Source organism: Diceros bicornis, chromosome 19, assembly GCF_020826845.1.
Source record: "Diceros bicornis minor isolate mBicDic1 chromosome 19, mDicBic1.mat.cur, whole genome shotgun sequence".
In the NCBI taxonomy this organism is placed as follows: Eukaryota; Metazoa; Chordata; class Mammalia; order Perissodactyla; family Rhinocerotidae; genus Diceros; species Diceros bicornis.
Window position 1 is genome coordinate 21,248,671 of NC_080758.1, and position 18,087 is coordinate 21,266,757.

Consider the following 18,087-nt stretch of genomic DNA (forward strand, 5'->3'; position numbering starts at 1 on the left):
TGAAAAATCCTGTTTTCTGGTCCAGAGCAAATGTCACCTCCTCCACGAAGCTGGCGCTGCCTCTTCCTGGCACGTGAGGTGCCAACCTCAGCCCTTGATACATCCCGTCTATCAAAGCCCTTCTCCTAAGGCACTGGAACCTGTTTGTGTCTCTCTCTCCTTCAGGACTGTGGGCTGGGCCTGATTTTATCTTTGCAGAGCTGTGTCCAATACAGGGTTTAACATCTAGTCCGTGGGTGAAAAATGAATGTTTGCTGAGTAGATGAGTGAGTAGAGTAATATCACCATTTGCTTAAGGAGATCTTTGAGAGAGCAGAAATTCTGTAGACTACTCAACAAACGTGTACTGGGTGCCTGTATTCTAGGCGCTGTGCCAGACAGTGGGGACCCAGAGTTGAACAAGAACTAGGCCTTGTCCTCAGTTCAGGTATAAGGCTAAGAAGCAGCAGGGTGGCTTACCAGCGAGGCGGCTTCTCGGCATAGAGGACTGATGCAGGGTGGATATGTAATTCATGATCGTCACGGATAGTCCTTGTAAAACAGAATTTTGTCTGAAGTACATTTTAAATACTTATACCAAGACTTTCCCACAGACCTGTTTAATATTATCAAAAAAATGCATGCAGATTGTACTTCACACAAATGAAACTATTCTCTCCATTTTCTCTTGTGCCCTTTATTGACCCCTCTCCCACTGCCACCCCAGAAGTCAAGAATAAATCATGCAAAAAAGGGAAGAGAAGAAAAGCAACACATGGTCATTCCGAAAAATAATTTAAAAATATATTGCTCTGCCAATGTTTATCTTCTGTAGGTTCTCTTTCAAAACAATTTCCTTGGGGACAGAAATAATATACACGATTACTTCTATCCATTTTTCTATTAAACAAAGTTAAATACTAAAGATCAAGACTGTGGAGGAGATAACAATAGGCAAAAAAGAAAACAATATTGGACTATATCCATTTCTCTGACATATTTCAAATTCCAACTCAGATTTGATTCAATTTAATTCAAAAAATATTTACTGAGCACACTACTATGGGTAAGATCAGATCACAAGAGAACATTCATTGGTTAGGACACCACTGCCCAAACCAGGGACCTGCGTGTGGGACAGTGCTTCAAGTGCCATGACCAAGCTCCCCTCCACGCTGCAATAAGCCAGCGCCAGGGATCCTGGCTGTCCATCAGGGGGTCTGAGCTGATCGACACTAAACTTCCTATCAGAGCGACTGACTGACTATGCAGCCTGTTATGTAGTCCATACTTTTGTTGAGGGCAATGACAAAAGAATCGTAAAATGCTAGTAGAAATTTATAATTAATACTCTTAAGAAGAGTGGCACAATCAAAATGACAACAAAATAACAGTACTCACTGGAGAAGATCACAGGCCTCTCCAGAGTTGCCTCAAACGTGGGCAACTCAGTGTTGGGAGGGGGAGCTCATATGATGGGGAACAGAATCGTGATACCGACAGGCTACAATACCTGGCCTGGAGTAACAAATAGAACTAGAGACAAAGATAAAGTGCTATACTTAGGTTCTAACAGTCAGCTACTAGGATGCTAGATGGAGGAGACCTCACTGTCAAAAAACCAAACAAAAAAGCTGTCACCCTGAACTTGTTAATAAAGCCCAGCATCCAGGACAAGGGACATCATGGCTGACCTCAAGGTAACAAGACTAATACTTTCTGAGGGGAAAAAGCTAGTGACAAAACAATACATGGAGGAAATCCAAAGGAAAGCTGGGAGAAAGCCCAGTGATTGTTCCCTTACTAAAAAACAGACAGCTATGGTCGCTGCACACTACATAGGCTACTGTGAAGTTATCAGACTAAAGCGCACTGAGAGACAGAAAAGACAGGCTAAAAGTAACAACTCAAAGAACTGGAAGGATTTAGCTTGGAGAAAAGAAGGCTAAGTTATGTGTTAGCCTCTACTGTATTTGAATAGACTAAAGGTTATTAGGAGGGCATCAATGATCAGAGATTTTCTATGCCTAGAAAATGGAACTGGAAGAAACAGGCTGCAGTCTGTAGTGGGAGGCATATCCAGCACGTGAAGAAACACTTGCCAACATCCAAAGACACCACATATGACCACAACGTATCAGGCTTCAGTCCTGCATGTCTCTAAGAACATAAGAACTACCCCTTGGCAAAAGTTGGCCTTCTCTAGGAAAGATCATTTTAATGGTTCCTTCTAGTCCTATTATTCTATTAATAGAATGGAAATATTACCAGCCTCCAGACTTGTAATTGTTATCCTTCTACAAGATGTGGACGGGCTGAATATTTGAGAATCATTTCCACAAAGTTAAGATACTTTGCTTAAAGCTGTATAGCTAACCTCAACTCACCTTTGGAAGGAGGCAGCATATAAATAAAGAAAAATTATTTAATTTCATTTCTCTACTTTCCCTGCACATCAGCCTTCTATGGGGTTTGGATCATTTTTAAGATTTCTCCTTTAACAAATGACTTCACAAGTATCATATTACCTATAAGCTCCAGTAGAATGAAACCTCGCTGCATTTGCAAAGAAGCCCGAAACGATGCACCTCAGAACTGGGTCTGGATCACCTACACAAGGGAGCAAACAGAGTGATGGGTAAGACCCTTGGCTGCCCCATGCTCTGTATGCTCAGGCCTGTGCTGTGAGGCTCTGCCCTAGGCTGCTTCGAGCCACCTCAAAACCATCTCCTGTATCGGCCCCAGTGCTTCCCAGTGCCCATGCTCTGTATGCTCAGGCCTGTGCTGTGAGGCTCTGCCCCAGGCTGCTTCGAGCCACCTCGAAACCATCTCCTGTATCGGCCCCAGTGCTTCCCAGTGCTGGATGCCTGCCCTGGCACCATCTCTGGAAGTCCCAACCTCCCACCACAGCTGCTGAGGGAAATGCACTGGATGTTCCCTTAACTTGGGACCCCCAATGTCCCCTGGGCCACATATAAATAGGCCAAGGCCGGGCACCAGAACCTAAGAGAGCATTCCACAGGCTGGACAGGGACCCAGGAACTCCTTTTTAGGTGAGCACCTTGTGGGAATGACGTTCCTTCCACAAGACGCAAACCAGACACTAACACTACAACATCATTTCTGTGGTTATAAGCTACAGTATGTAATTCTTCAAAATTTTCAAACGTTCCATTTTAATTGGTCTGTATTGCTACACTAAACATCTTCCAAGGATAAAGCCTTCCCATTTATTAGATGACTTCCACAGGATACATTCCAAATCATTGTGCAAAAGGATAATGCCATTTATATGGCTAATGACATACCACATTTCATCAATTCTAAGACTCATTCTTTTATTTACATTTTAACTCAACAAAATCAGGACAGCATATTATAATTATAACTGGTAGCATTTTTTTCTTTCTTAGTGGTACATAAAATAATGGAGTGTCTTACAAATGATGGCGTCTTAGATCTAATGAAATGCAGTATGTTAGTAAATAAGTTCCCAAAAGGTGGTATAATTTACAAAGCCATCAACAACGTATGAGGACTGTCAGTTTCCCTGCATTCTTACCAGCAACATTTTGGCAAAAAGGTACCCCTTCTTTTATTGTACATTTATTTGATTACTATCTATATTTTCTTCTTTTGTGAATTTTATGTTGCATTGTTTGCCCATTTATCAACTTGCAAACTAGTGTTTTTCTTAATATGTGAAATGAACTCATTCCATAACAAAGTTTTAAACTTTTTATCTGCCTGCTGAGAATATTTTTCACTATTTGCTTTCTTTTTCTTTAACATCTGTAAGTTTTAAATTTGCATGTAATTTATTGAGTTTCTATGATTTTCTCTATTACTCCTAAGCACAGAACTGATAAACCTCAAATCTACATTTTTAACCATGATCTGACCCAAGATTCAGTCCCTTCTCTCCAATTGCCCAAAGGAAATTTCAGAACATGCATTCTTACCAGGGTGATATCACTTCCAAAGGGGGGAGAATTTGCTCTTGGGGGCAGGGTCGGGGAGAAATCTTAGATATTATAATGGTTGTGGCCCTCCAAAGCTCAACTCTTTAAACTCTTCTTCCTTAATATTTAATTTCTCTCGTTAGGAAGAATTTAAACTTATGTAACTTTTCTCCTGGGCGAGAGGTTGATAATGAAAAAAAGGTTAAACACAGATGTGGAAGTATGGTTGTCACCTCTCTGCTCAGTGACAGGCACTCGATCAGCTTCTCCCCAGTTAGCTGCCCCTGTAAGCTTCTATCAATGACACCAACTTTACCCATCACCCAGGTTTCAACTCTTTCCTCTCTCGGAGCTTATTCATTCATCAATATCCCCTGAGCATCTAATACGCTCCTCACTCCCAGCACTTGCTCCAAGTCCTCCCTGCCTCACGTGCCCTCTGCCACTGTTTTCTAATGAACCAGTCCTCCAACATTCGCCTGGACTCCCGCCACCACTCAGGGCCTGCCGCGAGACCTCCCTGGCCAGCTCCACTGGATTCCTCTTCCCTGCATTCCTACTATATCTGCCACTGCTGTCTGTCACGATTACTCAAGTGTCTACTCGTTTAACTCCTAAGAGAACCAAGAATCTTAGACTGCAGTAGTTTGTCTACCTGTCTGAATCTCTCCCTTCACTGCACTGTTTCCCGAGAGTAAGAACCATCTCTTCATCATTTTGTAACCAGTTGCTCTTAGCATAATAGCAAAATAAGGCTCTGGAATAAAACTGCCTGAGTTCAAGTTCTGAGTCCACCATACACCCACTGTGTGACCTTCAGCAAGTTACTCTGCCTCGGACCATTTTTCTCATCTATAAAATGGGGATAATAGCAGCACATATTTCACTGGATTGTTGTCAGCATTAAATGAATTACCATATGAAAACACTCTGAACACTGCCTGGCCTATGATGGGCACTTAAGAAATGTTAGCAAGTACTAGCGGTGCTGAGAGTGTGGCCGAGTGCCTGGCACATAGTAGGTATTCAAAAGACAATTGCTGAATGCATGACAAGATACGTCACTTCCTCAAAAGTGTGGGTGCTGAGCCACACAGACCTGGTTCTGCTGAATACCGGCCGTGCTGTCCTGAACTTAATTTAACTTCTCCCTAGAACTTTTGACTCATCTGTAAAATAAGGATAACATCACCTACAGCTCCTAGAGTGGGAGATTAAGTGAGAGAATATCTGTAGAACCCCTACCATGGTATAACCTAGTGTGTCCTCTATTAACGGTAGTCACCGTCACTGCTAGAGGTCAGAGACTATCTTCCACAGCACTGTCTTACCATAGTGACTGCCTAGGCTTAACACACAGACTTGCTTTAGTAATACCTGTATTTGAAAATACAATGTAATTTACACGTAATAGCCATAAATATTGTCCACATAAAAGTAATTTTTCTTGCAAAGCCTACATGGGAAAATTAACTCTATAATGTGCAATGATGTGAATGTTAACAATTCTTAAGTGCTGTCAGGGCTTATCAAATTTTTTTTAGTAAGAATAGCACTCAGGAGGCCGGCCCGGTGGTGCAGCAGTTAAGTTCACGTGTCCCACTTCGGCAGCCCAGGGTTCACCAGTTTGGATCCTGGGCACAGACCTACTCACCGCTCATTAAGCCATGCTGACAGGGCATCCCACATAGAAGAGCTACAACTCTACGACTATGATACACAACTATGTACTGGGGCTTTGGGGAGGGAAAAAAAAAAAGAGGAAGATTGGCAAGAGACGTTAGCACAGGGCCAATTCTTCCTCAAAAAAAAAGAATAGCCCTCAGAAATAAAAACGGACCTCCTTGGAAAATATATGCTACTTTGACATGCAGCTTTTCATCGACACAGGCAATTCAAAACGTGAGCCCGGTGTAGGCGCAGAGCACGCTGTGCTGCCTCAGGCCAGCCCAGCATGAGAACTTTCACGAATGCAACTAAACAGAGCAAAGAAAGGGACGTCACCCGACGTGGCAGTTACTCACCTTCACTAGATTTCTTGGGCACTTGAAACTTGACAAGAAGCTTTTTCAGTTGTTCTCTCACTGTTGCAGCTCTGACAAGACCCTTGTAATTGAGGAAATGTTGCTGACACCACTGAGAGTTCTTATTGTGCTACAGAACAGCCCAGAAGAGGGAGAGTGAGAAAAACAGAAATGTTCTCGATCAAGGCTACTTGTGAAGATCATTATTTTCTCTTCTGCCATTTGCTTACTCAACGGGATGAGATCTTCAGAGGGTAACTGGCCCTTTTTGGCCCCATCTCTCTGAACACACATTGACAACCATGCTCACTACCTGACTGCTCTTTGATCTCACTCTCTGGGCTAAACGGAAAATGAGAACTTAACGACAAGCAGAGTTGTTTCCAATCTTAAATATCTACGTGAGTGGCAAACTCTCAGAAAGAACCATTCCCTGCAGTTCTTTGTAAATCAACTTTCCTTCATTAGCGGCCTTGAGTTTATCATTTTATTAGACTGTAGGCAAGGAATACGACACTTGCCAATTTAGAAATAATTTGCAGGACCGGCCCCGTGGCTTAGCGGTTAAGTGTGCGCGCTCTGCTGCTGGCGGCCTGGCTTCGGATCCCAGGCGCGCACCGATGCACCGCTTCTCCGGCCATGCTGAGGCTGTGTCCCACATACGGCAACTAGAAGGATGTGCAACTATGACATACAACTATCTACTGGGGCTTTGGGGGAAAAAAATAAATAAATAAATAAATTTAGAAATAATTTGCAAGTTACTATTATTGATCCCCAAAGTATGATTTTTCTATCAACAGTGCTTAATTTTGTTCTATATTCTTAAGTGTGATCATTATGTCTTAGACTAAATTATTGCTGTGGGAAGGTACCTCTGAAATTATATTCTAAGCCAGGGAGGAAAGTGTTTTAAATAAGAAAATGTAAATCACAGAGGATTTTCCAAGAAGGCAAGTATAGACCAATGCAATGTAGACCTTACCTGCATTCTACTGGTAGAGGAAGCTTCAGATTGGAGATGGGACACTGTGCTTGTACAAATGAATTTTAACTGATTTAATCCATAATCAATAACCTCAATAAGAGATCAGGTTTTACTGAAAACTATTCATTAACTGAATAATCTCCTTCAAATCTCTGGTAAAACAAAAATTTAGTATTTCTCCTCTTCTAAGAAAGTATTTAAGAAACGAATATAAGATACTGAAACCTGAAATATCTCATTTCCCCCTGACACCCTTTCCTTTATGAGCTTCTTTTTTCATCATCTTTAGATCGCTCTTTTTAGCAATTTTTAGTGAGAACTTTAAGCCGTGTTATTTGCTTAGTTTTTTAGAACAACAAAAATGAATGTTACCTATGGCTAAATATGGGTAGGGTACATGAATATATATGGATTGTGGCCTGAACGTCTTCTCACGGCTCCTCTGGCAGCCAGAGGAGTGGTGGCTATGCACAGTCTCAAACTCATACAGACGCCTCTGAAGATTCAACTCAAGACTACGAGTTACTCTCAGCCTTGTTTATTTGCAGAGCCTATAACAGAACTTCCCATTCAAATGTTGGACGGTGTTGGTGTGAGACAGAGCGAGGAGACAGCAGGCCGAGGAAGGTTGTGTTAGCCCACTGCTAGTGGGCCACATCTCTAGGCAGGGAAAAAGAAGAAATGACTCCTCTGTCCTTCCAGGCAACAGTGCACCACAGACTCAGGCAGGGGGTCCAACCCATGGATTAGAAGTATTGGCAATAAATCTAACAGGAAAATAAAGGTCTCTTGGCCATTCCTTTATAAACTGAACTTTCACCTCAAGTGGGCTGGTGTGTGGAGGGGGCCTTTCGAGTGGGTGCTGCGCTTACTTTGATAAATGCTTCATACACGTTGAGCATAGTGAGATGATCACCCTCCTCCACAGCAAATTTTCGGTGCACTCGAATCTAGAAAGAACAAAGCAACATTTAGAAGTTGACTCCTGTGAGCTTCTTGTACACGATGAATAGCTCATGGCTTATAGAGTCAGAAAGACGTGGTTTGCACCATTTTAGCTCTGCCATTACCTGAAAGACCTCAGATTGGTTACTTAACCTTCCTTGGCCTCAATTTCCTTATCTGTAAAATCTAGACATTAAACCTATCAAGACTGCTGTGGGATTAAGGATAATTCACTATAAAGTCACTGGCACAGGTATTAGATAAAGGTTGGCGTTCTCATCTCTCTCCTCCTCTATGCAGTCAATATCATCTCTTCAGAAGAACTCCTCCCAGCCCCCAAGGTAACATAAGCTCCAGGAGGACAGGGGGCCAGCTGCCTGGTGCATGGTAGACACTCCATATTCCTAGGCTACCACTAGCTACACCATCCTCGCAGGCCCCATCCCTAAATTTTCTTTCTGTAAGATCCTGGGCAATGCCATCGGCTCCTGGGGGTTCAAGGAGCAGCATATACAATATATACACAAGCACACAAATATACTTATTACCTTCAGAATTTTCTCCTTGCATCGAATACCTCATAATTAATCTTCCTTCCTTCCTTTCATTCATTCAATAACAGATATTGACTGAGCACCTACAAGAGGCCAGGCACTGCTCTATGCACGTGGGATAGAACAGTGAATAAAACAGCGGTGGGAGAAAAATAACAAACAAGATAAATAAGCAAAATATATACCATATCAGGTGGTAAGAAGGGCTGGAGGAGGAAAATAAAGCAGGTACGGGGATGGAAAGTGGAGGGGATACTTTGCCATGTTAGACAGTGGTCAGAACTGCAGTGTCTGTATCTTGAAGACGAGCTTGCCTGTCTTGAGGGAGGATCGTTAAAAAGGCTAATGCAGAAAAGCAAACAAACAAACGAAAATGGAGAAAATGGACATAACACCCAGGCACGGAGGCAGGAAAACTTTGTGATCTATAATTATGTGACTATCAAGGAAGACGACAACAAGCCGTAAGAAAGTTTCGCTCCTCCCACTAAACACGTAAACTCAGCCCCTCCGTGTGTGAGGCTGCCGCTTCTCTGATCTCCTACAGGAACCGACTGTGATCTCATCTCTGACCTGCCTCACCTCGTCAATATCCTAACTTTTCCTTCAAAGTCTTTCCAGCGTTCACTCTTTCAATCGTCACTGATGCCTGGGCCTTAAACAGGGCCTTGTCATCAATTTGGCTTGGAAATTCCCCCTCCAACACCACCAGACTAGCCTGCTGTGTGTGCTCAGGCACCAACTCCTTAAGTCACTAATGTGCCCATCCAGGTTGCTCCCAGAGTGGTCTGAAAGACAATTTCCCCTACAGGAAAGTCAATAGGGCAATGGTTAAGATCTGGGGCTCTGGACTGTGAAAGGCAACTCCACCAGGGCTGTGCAATCATGAATGCATTACCTAACCTCTCTGTGCCTCCATCTCTAAAGATGATTATAATAGTATCTATCTCCCAGGTTTATGGTGAAGATAAAATGAAATGATGCACATAAAATACATGGCACGATGTCAGGCTCACGCTAAACACTCAAACTGTAAGCTGACCTCACCTGCACAGCTGTTGTCAGCAGTCCCTGCGTAGTTTTAACAAGGAAAGCCCAAAGTGAAAGAGACCCGTATGAACAGCTTGGGGAAAAAGCTGGACTTACTGCCTGAGACTTCTGGTTTGAGGGGACCACAAAGATATTCTGGATCTGCATCATGGCTGCAATGCTCAGAATTTCCTGAGAACAGCCAAAATTTCCTATAAAACAAAAAGCATGTTTGATTTCACATACAATGTGTCAATGAGAAGTGACAGACACTTTCCGATATTTTCCTTGCACCATAAACCACTGTAAACTAAGATCATCTCTTTATACATAGTTTGATTTTTAAAGTTTATAACACATAAACACTTCTCTCTGCCAAACAGAATGCTCCATACACAGTCCAGATGAATGGAGGCCTGGAAGGACCCCCAGAAAGGAGCTGCTATTCCACTCTGCAGCTGTAGCAACGAGGGACTCTCGCGGTGAGCCAGTCTGGCCTAAGAGCAGGTCAGCTCCGCGCGGGCGCCCTACCCTCTTATGTGGACACTCAGAATGCTGGCAGAAAGCCCGAGGGAAAGCGGTCAGGGAATGCGTGGGCTGTGTCCCTTCTGCTGTCTCTCTGCTCCTGGACCCTTCTGAGGTGGCCCCCTGTCAACAGGGCTCATCTCTCTGGGCAAGCCCGAGGCACAACTACACCAGGAAAGCACCCTGTGGGCTGCTGCTGAGGCACCTGGAACAGGGTCTGCAGCAATCAGCCCCTGGGGCATCAGACAGTGTAAGCGAGCTGCACTGCCTGTCCGTCCCACAGCCCCGCAGCTGCCTGCCTCAGAAATGAGGAACGCCCCGACCCCAAACCCAGAACCCTGTTTCTCAGTGTAAGCCTAAGGTCATTTGGTTGTTCCAAAACACAATTACAGCTAACTTGCACCATGTTTAGTCTGAAATACAGCTTTGCAGATTGCCAGTGAATGTAAAAATTAGACAAAAGCAGGAAAAAATTAATATTTCCTTTCCTGGGTGGGGGGACACAAACTACACTCTCTAGATGATTTCAACTTTGAAGTATGAGAAGATCTCCAGCTTATACACTTTTATCCCTTAACTCATATCCTCACAAAAACCTGAAGGTGCCAGAGAAGTTGGGACCCTTGTGCACTGGTGGTAGGAATACAAAATGGTGTAGTCATTGTGGAAAACGGTATGGTGATTTCTCAAAAATTAAACATAGAATTATCAGATGATCCAAGTAATTCCACTCTAAGTATACACCTAAAAGAAGTGAAAACAGTGACTTGAACAGTATTTGCACACCCATGTTCACAGCAGCGTTATTCACAATAGCCAAAAGGTGGACGCTCCCTAAGTGTCCATCAATGGATGAGTGGATAAACAAAATGTGGTCTGTACATACAACGGAATATTATTCAGCCTTAAAAGGGAAGGAAATGGTGACACAGGCTACAACACGGATGACCCTTGAAGGCATTATACCATGTGAAAACAAGTCAGTCACAAAAGGACAAATATTTTATGATATTCTACCTATATGAGGTTCCTAGAATAGTCAAATTCATAGAGACAGAAAGTAGAATGGTGGTTGCAGGTGCTCGGGGGAGGAGAGAAGGGGGAGTTAGTGTTTAATGGGTATAGAGTTTCAGTTTGGAAAGATGAAAAAGTTCTGGAGATGGATGGTGGTGATGGTTGAACAACAATGTGAATGTGCTTAATGCCACAGAACTGAACAATCAAAAATGGTTAAAATGGGGGCCAGCCCAGTGCCATAGTGGTTAGGTTCATGCGCTCCACTTCAGTGGCCCAAGGTTCACGGGTTTGGATCCTGGGCACGGACCTACACACCACTCATCAAGCCATGCTGTGGCAGGCATCCCACATATAAAATAGAGGAAGATGAGCACAGATGTTAGCTCAGAGCCAATCTTCCTCAGCAAAAAAAAAAAGGAAGATTGGCAACAGATGTTAGCTCAGGGCTAAATTTTATGTTATGTATTTTTTACCACAACAAAAAAAGAAACTCCCCTGTTTTTTAAAAAAAAAAATATATATATATATCAGTACTAGGCCTGTAGGAAACAAACAAAAGTGTCTACTGAATTGATGATGATCGACACTGAATCACAAGTTAGCACCCTGCCCCAAACCAGACAGCTTTAGATGAAAGCTCCTTCACTTCTCTGAACATATTGTGCCCTCTTCCCCAGGGTGCAGGGAATTCAGAGAAATAACTTCTCTGACAAAATAAAATCAATGAGAACTGTCAATCTCCACCCACCTGATTCAAGCAGCATTTTTGCAAACATCGGATTCAAAGGAAACTCTGCTATTCTCATGCCAAGTGGTTCAGTTAGGCGACAGTCTTTGTCCAGACCTGCCATTAGAACAACAACAATCAGAAGGCATGTACCATTGTGTTGGAAGATGTACACTTGTCGAGAGAATAAAAGACGATGTATGCTAAAAAAGGGTATCCAAAAGATGAATCAGGCACCACCAAACTCAATCTGACACCAGAGTGCCATTACATTAAAAGAAGAAAAGATCTCCTCTGAGCTCTTGAATATTCAATTTTTAAAAACTGATACTTCTAATGGCTTCTATTCAAGGACTTAATTAGAAGGAAATGGTCCTGCAGCCTCCTCTAGCTCCCACACTCTCCTCACCCATCGCAGCCTCACTCCCGGTCCCACTACTCCCCAGAGACTGCTCTTGCCAAGGGCCCCACAACTAGATAGTGCCAAATACAAAGGGCATTTTCCTAGGGTCTCCAGCAGCCTTTGCCTCTGCAGATCACAGCTCCTTGGAAACATTCTTCCCCAACTTCCAGGACCCCCATTCTCCTGGTTCTCCGCCAGCTGGCTTGCTGCTCTCTCTTAGTCAGTCTGGACCTTCTGCACGTCCAGTCTCTGACATGCCGCAGATGTCCCAGGACAGCATGCTGTGCCGCTGTTCTTCTCATACTATGTGAGCCATTACAAGGCTGGCGACTACGAATCTAAACACTTGCCCAGATCTCTCTTTGATGCCAACACCAGAGCTGTTTATCCAGCCACCTCCTGGCAATTTACTGAACTGGGCTGACTCCTTCAATTCCCACATCCCTTCTTGCCTCTTTACCACTGGCCAATATCCAGGTATTGGATTCCCGAGATGGAAGCTATTGTTTTACTATTCTTTAGACTATTCCCATGATGTACCAGTAGAACAATGCCTCAGAGCTCAGAGTAAGACGGAAAAGGTCATTTCTCTTCTGTTCCCATAAAACTTTCTCTTTAAAGGTGATAATTCAGCTTGAAACTAAATTAAGTTGGGTATTTCCCTCTACCTTTTCCAGCTAATTTGGGGCAGTGAAGAAATAGAAAATATTTTAAATTTCATTCTGTTTGATTGCAGGAAAATCAGTCCAAAGGAAAAACTTCTATGTAGTCCATGTTCTCTCATCCTCATTACAGATTATCCCAGGAAACCCTGATTCCAAGTTCCTATTACATGCCTGAGAATAGGGGATGGAAACCTATTTCAGCACACATTCACTCCGGGCTGACGTGATGCAGACCCACTTAAAGGCCTTTTAAATCACTGAAGATCTTTTACATCAGTAATTGGCTATTCCTTCACAGGGAAGTATCATAAATATAATGAATGAAGATGGACCCCTACCTCATCCCACACAAAAAAATAAACACAAAATGGATCACAGACCTACTAAATGTAAGAGCTAAAACCATAAAAACTCTTCAAAGAAAACCTAGGTGAGATCTTCATGCCCACGGATTACGCAAGAGTTTCTTAGAAAAGACACCAAAAGCACAACAGAAGAAAAAAATACATAAATTGAACTACGTAAAAACTTAAAACTTCTGTACTACAAACAATACCATACAAACCACTGAATGGGAGAAATATTTACAAATCACAGATCTGATAAGAAACTTGTACCCAGAATATATAAAGAACTCCTCCAACTCAATAATAAAAAGACAATACCCCAAGTGAAAATGGGCAAAGGATTTGAATAGACATTTCCCCAAAGATGATATACAAATGGCCAATAAACATATGAAAAAGTGCTCAACATCACTGGTCATTAGGGAAATACAAATCAAAACCATAAGATACCACTTCATATCCACTAGGATGGCCAAAATACAAAAGACAGATAACAACAAGCGTTGGCGGGGCTGGCCCCGTGGCTTAGCGGTTAAGTGCGCACACTCCGCTACTGGCGGCCCGGGTTTGGATCCGGGCGCGCACAGACGCATCACTTGTCCAGCCATGCTGAGGCGGCGTCCCACATACAGCAACTAGAAGGATGTGCAACTACGACATACAACTATCTACTGGGGCTTTGGGGAGAAAAAGGGAAAAAAAAAGGAGGAGGATTGGCCATAGTTGTTAGCTCAGGGCTGGTCTTCCTCAGCAAAAAGAGGAAGATTGGCATGGATGTTAGCTCAGGACTGATCTTCCTCACAAAAAATAAAAAAACAAGTGTTGGCAACTTGCTAGTATGTGGAGAAATTGGAACCCTCATACACTGCTGGTGGGAATGTCCACCAAAAACTTGTACGTGAAGGTTTATAGCAGCATTATTTATATCAGCCAAAAAGGGGAAACAATCTACATGTCCATCAACTGACGAATGGATAAGAATATGTGGTATATCCATACAACGGAATATTATTCAGCAATAAAAAAAAATAAAGCATCAATATGTGCTACAACAGATGAATCTTGAAAACATCACGCTGAATGAAAGACGCCAAACACAAAAGACCACATATTATATGATTCCATTTGTATGAAATGTCCAGAATAGGCAAATCTGTGGAGATATAAAGTAGATTAGTGGTTGCCTGGGGCTGGGAGGAGGAGGGGAGAGGGAATGGGAAGTCAGTACTAATGTGTACAGGGTTTCCTTTTTGGGTGATAAAAATGTTCTAAATGTTCTAAACTTGTGGTGATGGTTGTACAACTCTGTGAATATACTAAAAACCACTGAATTGTACATTTTAAATGGGTGAATTGTATGGTATGTGAATTATATCTCAATAAAGATATTAAAAAAAGAAAAAGAATCTCAAAGGACAAAACTTCCACTAAAATTTAACACCAAACTGTATATTCACTTGAGGAAACATTCACAGAAAAGACCAGTACTTCCTGAAGAGGTGAACTCAGGCTATGATTTTTTCTATCTTAAGGTAAATACTACATTTTCAAACAACAAGAGAATAGAGGTTCCTCCATAACATAGTGCTTCCTTGCCCAAACAATATCACAGGCTGGTAATCTACCCAATTCTCCACCAGGAACTCCAGGAACAGAATGGAGGAGAGTTAGGGAGAGAACACTGAGCCACAGATTTCAGGACAGGGTGGAGGGAGGGAGAAAAAGGTCTGGGGAAGTAACATCTGGAATACTGGTAGGGAATCTTCTGGATGTCTCTTAGAAGTGTGGCCTGGTGATGGTTATTAATAGCTTTTGATGTAGTGACATATTTTATAAATTCATTGTCATAATTGGACTTCATGTACTATTAATCTAATTATGGTTCTAACTTCTCGTTTCGACAAAGCTTACGCGTCAGTAAGAGGATTATGTAGATTATGTATATGGGAGAACCAAACGCATTCCTGAAGATAGTAAGAGCCCTAGAGTGAATACAACCTAACATCACATATTAGTCAACACACAATAAGAGACAGGCGTACCTCCCAGGGCATAGAGCAACTCCAACGCTTGCACCATCGACTGTGCTGGAGGGGGCTGTAAAAAACACAAAAATCCCCCTAAATTAATTTCTTAGGATAACAGGCATAAAAATGTGACTATTTCTTGCTCCAATCTACTCTCCCTCTAACATGCCCCATACTTCCCAACCTCCACGCTTCTCCTCAGGAAGTCAGCACCCCTTGAGATGTCCTTCCTCTCCTTCTCAGCACCCTTAGTCCCACTTGATCTTTAATCTCAGCTTGAGTAAACATTCCCCTTTGAAGCCCTCCCTCATGCTCCCCTCCGTGAGACGTGATGGGTCCCTACCTTGAACTACCTCCTTGTTTTCCCTAAACTCTCACCAGACGTTTCTAATTTTTACTTCATAGTCTCCACCCCCTACTATACTGGAAGCCTCATGACACGGCAGTACTGACGGATGACTGATCTTCGCATCACCCAGGGCCTGCTCCAGGTCTTGCCTATAGGGCAGGTTCAACTGACATAGGTTGAATCTGAATTTCTGAAAACAATAAAGAATGCTAGACAACCTGAAGTTAAGCTAAGCTGACACTGTGACCTTCAGTCTGATTCTCTGGATTCTTACCTCCTTCCTTCCTTTCACTAATCTTTACTGAGCATCTACCAAGTGCCAAGCATCATCACCATTTTCTGCTAAATTATTTTATTATGAGTAGGTAATAAAATTAGAGTACTTTTTCACACTGCACAGCTTTTTCTTCCTAAACGCGTTCACATAACAAATGTATTTTAATTATCACACTGTTTTAGCTCAATTTTACAGATGAGGAAAGTGACTAACAGTAAGTAACAGACATTTAACAAGGTCATGTAGGCAGCTGGTAGCAAAGCCAGAAACTGAACTCTGGTCTCATTGTTTCCACGATACCCCACCTTGAGTGCCGAGGAACAGAGCCGTACTCCTAAAAGTTGTGATAACTGCACGCACACACTCATGAGGGTAGGAACTAGACCTGATGCACTACACAGAGGGTATTCAACAAATCACTGCTGACTCAATCATGTCATTGATTCACTAGCCTTTCCGCAGGGCCTGTGACAGCTTCCTTTACAAAGAGGCAAACTACGCAGCACCTGAGTGAAGGAGCTTACGCCCTCTGGGGATCTCTTACACAGAAACTACACGGTGTAACAGGAGGAGCAAAGCACTGAATTAGGTCATGAATGGCTACAGAACAAAACTAACAGGGCCCTCTTTGACTCCTGTCAATCCCTGGCCCTATGTCTAGTCAATCACCAAGCCCTATGAATTCTGCCTTTGAATTTGTCATCAAAAAACGAAGAAACATGGGCCGGCCCGGTGGCGCAAGCGGTTAAGTGCGCGCGCTCTGCTGCGGCGGCCCGGGGTTCGCTGGTTCGGATCCTGGGCGCGCACCGACGCACTGCTTGGTAAGCCATGCTGTGGCGGCGTCCCATATAAAGTGGAGGAAGATGGGCACCGATGTTAGCCCAGGGCTGTCTTCCTCAGCAAAAAAAAGAGGAGGATTGGCGGATGTTAGCTCAGGGCTGATCTCCTCACAAAAAAAAAAAAAAAAAAAAACGAAGAAACAAAAAAACGTGGCTCCCCCACCCCACCCCAAAAATCACATCCATAGTATTTTCACCTAAACAGACATTTACTAGTACTTCTCTCTGGCCTCAGTTGATTTGGGATCAAATACAAACACTGTTCTAACATGGTTGCGGGCTGGCCCAATGGCGTAGCAGTTAAGTGCGCGCTCTGCTGCTGGCGGCCCGGGTTCGGATCCTGGGCGCACATCTTCCCAGTGTGTGTCAGGCCATGCTGTGGCGGTGTCCCACATAAAGTGGAGGAAGATCAGCTGGATGTTAGCTCAGGGCCAATCTTCCTCAGCAAAAAGAGGAGGATTGGCAGATGTTAGCTCAGGGCTGATTCTCCTCACAAAAAAATTAAAAAAAAAAAAAAACATGGTTGGAAGGACCGTGTATGTATAATTTTAATTTGTTTTTCTCACTGTATGGTTTTCTGTTTTCATTGTTTCTTGTACCCATAGAAATTTCCCAGTGATTACTTGGGATAGCTGCACAATATTCCAACAAGGTCATACTCTGTAAAATAAGCAATTTTCTGACTACTGGGCAACTGAGTTGTTTTCAGTTACACGAAATTATATGTACCCTGTGATTTCAACCGTAAAAAACACCATTTCAGGGAAAAAGAACCAGAAGAGAATGTATGAGGATGAATTTGTATGTATTTTCCTCATTTTTGAGTTGTCTAAAAGTTTATGACTTTCATTATTAATACTTTTTAATTTAATACAAAATGATGCTATAAACATTATCATACATGTAAGTTGTTTTCTTCTTTTGAATTATTCTTTTCAGGAGAAATTTCCCTGAGAAGAAACACCAGACATTTCTACGGCTCATAAAACAACGTCAGAAAGTCCTCCATGAGGACTGAAACGAGTATAAAACTATCTTCCCAATCGTGTTGGCTTTGGATTTCAACATTTTTATGTTTGATCATTTAATTAGCGTAAAGTGGTACCTGACAGCTATTTCAATTCGCACTGATCTCTTCTAGAGAGGCCAGACGTGTTCTGATGTTAGTTTACTGTTTGTGCTGCTTCCTTCCTCTCCTTCAGTTTTTCCTTCAATGGATATTTGATTTCTTCTAAATGATGTTAGAAAACTCTTCGTAGTTTTTGAGATGCTGATCTGTCACTTTTGCCATTATATGTTTTCCTTTCATCTTAGATGTGGGGCTTTTCATAAGCTTTTAATTTGCATATACTGCTCCACTTTTCTTTACAATTTCTTGTACTATATACCAATGATCAAAGGGTATATTTTCTCCATACTTATGCTAAACA

The 18,087-nt window shown here is 42.6% G+C and overlaps 1 protein-coding gene across 4 annotated transcripts in view; it reads right to left on the reverse strand.

Annotated features, from left to right (window-relative positions):
* The window catches only part of DHX35 (DEAH-box helicase 35), a 79,665-nt gene that overhangs the window by 10,955 nt on the left and 50,623 nt on the right, over positions 1-18,087 (reverse strand). For 3 of the 4 annotated variants that reach the window (XM_058562698.1, XM_058562696.1, XM_058562699.1), the window contains 7 exons: positions 15,208-15,262; positions 11,772-11,867; positions 9,599-9,693; positions 7,826-7,903; positions 5,966-6,095; positions 2,508-2,589; positions 460-531 (listed from right to left, as the gene is read on the reverse strand). In XM_058562698.1, the coding sequence (XP_058418681.1) occupies positions 460-531; positions 2,508-2,589; positions 5,966-6,095; positions 7,826-7,903; positions 9,599-9,693; positions 11,772-11,867; positions 15,208-15,262 (608 nt within the window). The remainder of the gene's footprint in view (positions 1-459; positions 532-2,507; positions 2,590-5,965; positions 6,096-7,825; positions 7,904-9,598; positions 9,694-11,771; positions 11,868-15,207; positions 15,263-18,087) is intronic. The other variant, XM_058562697.1, reaches the window with a different exon arrangement.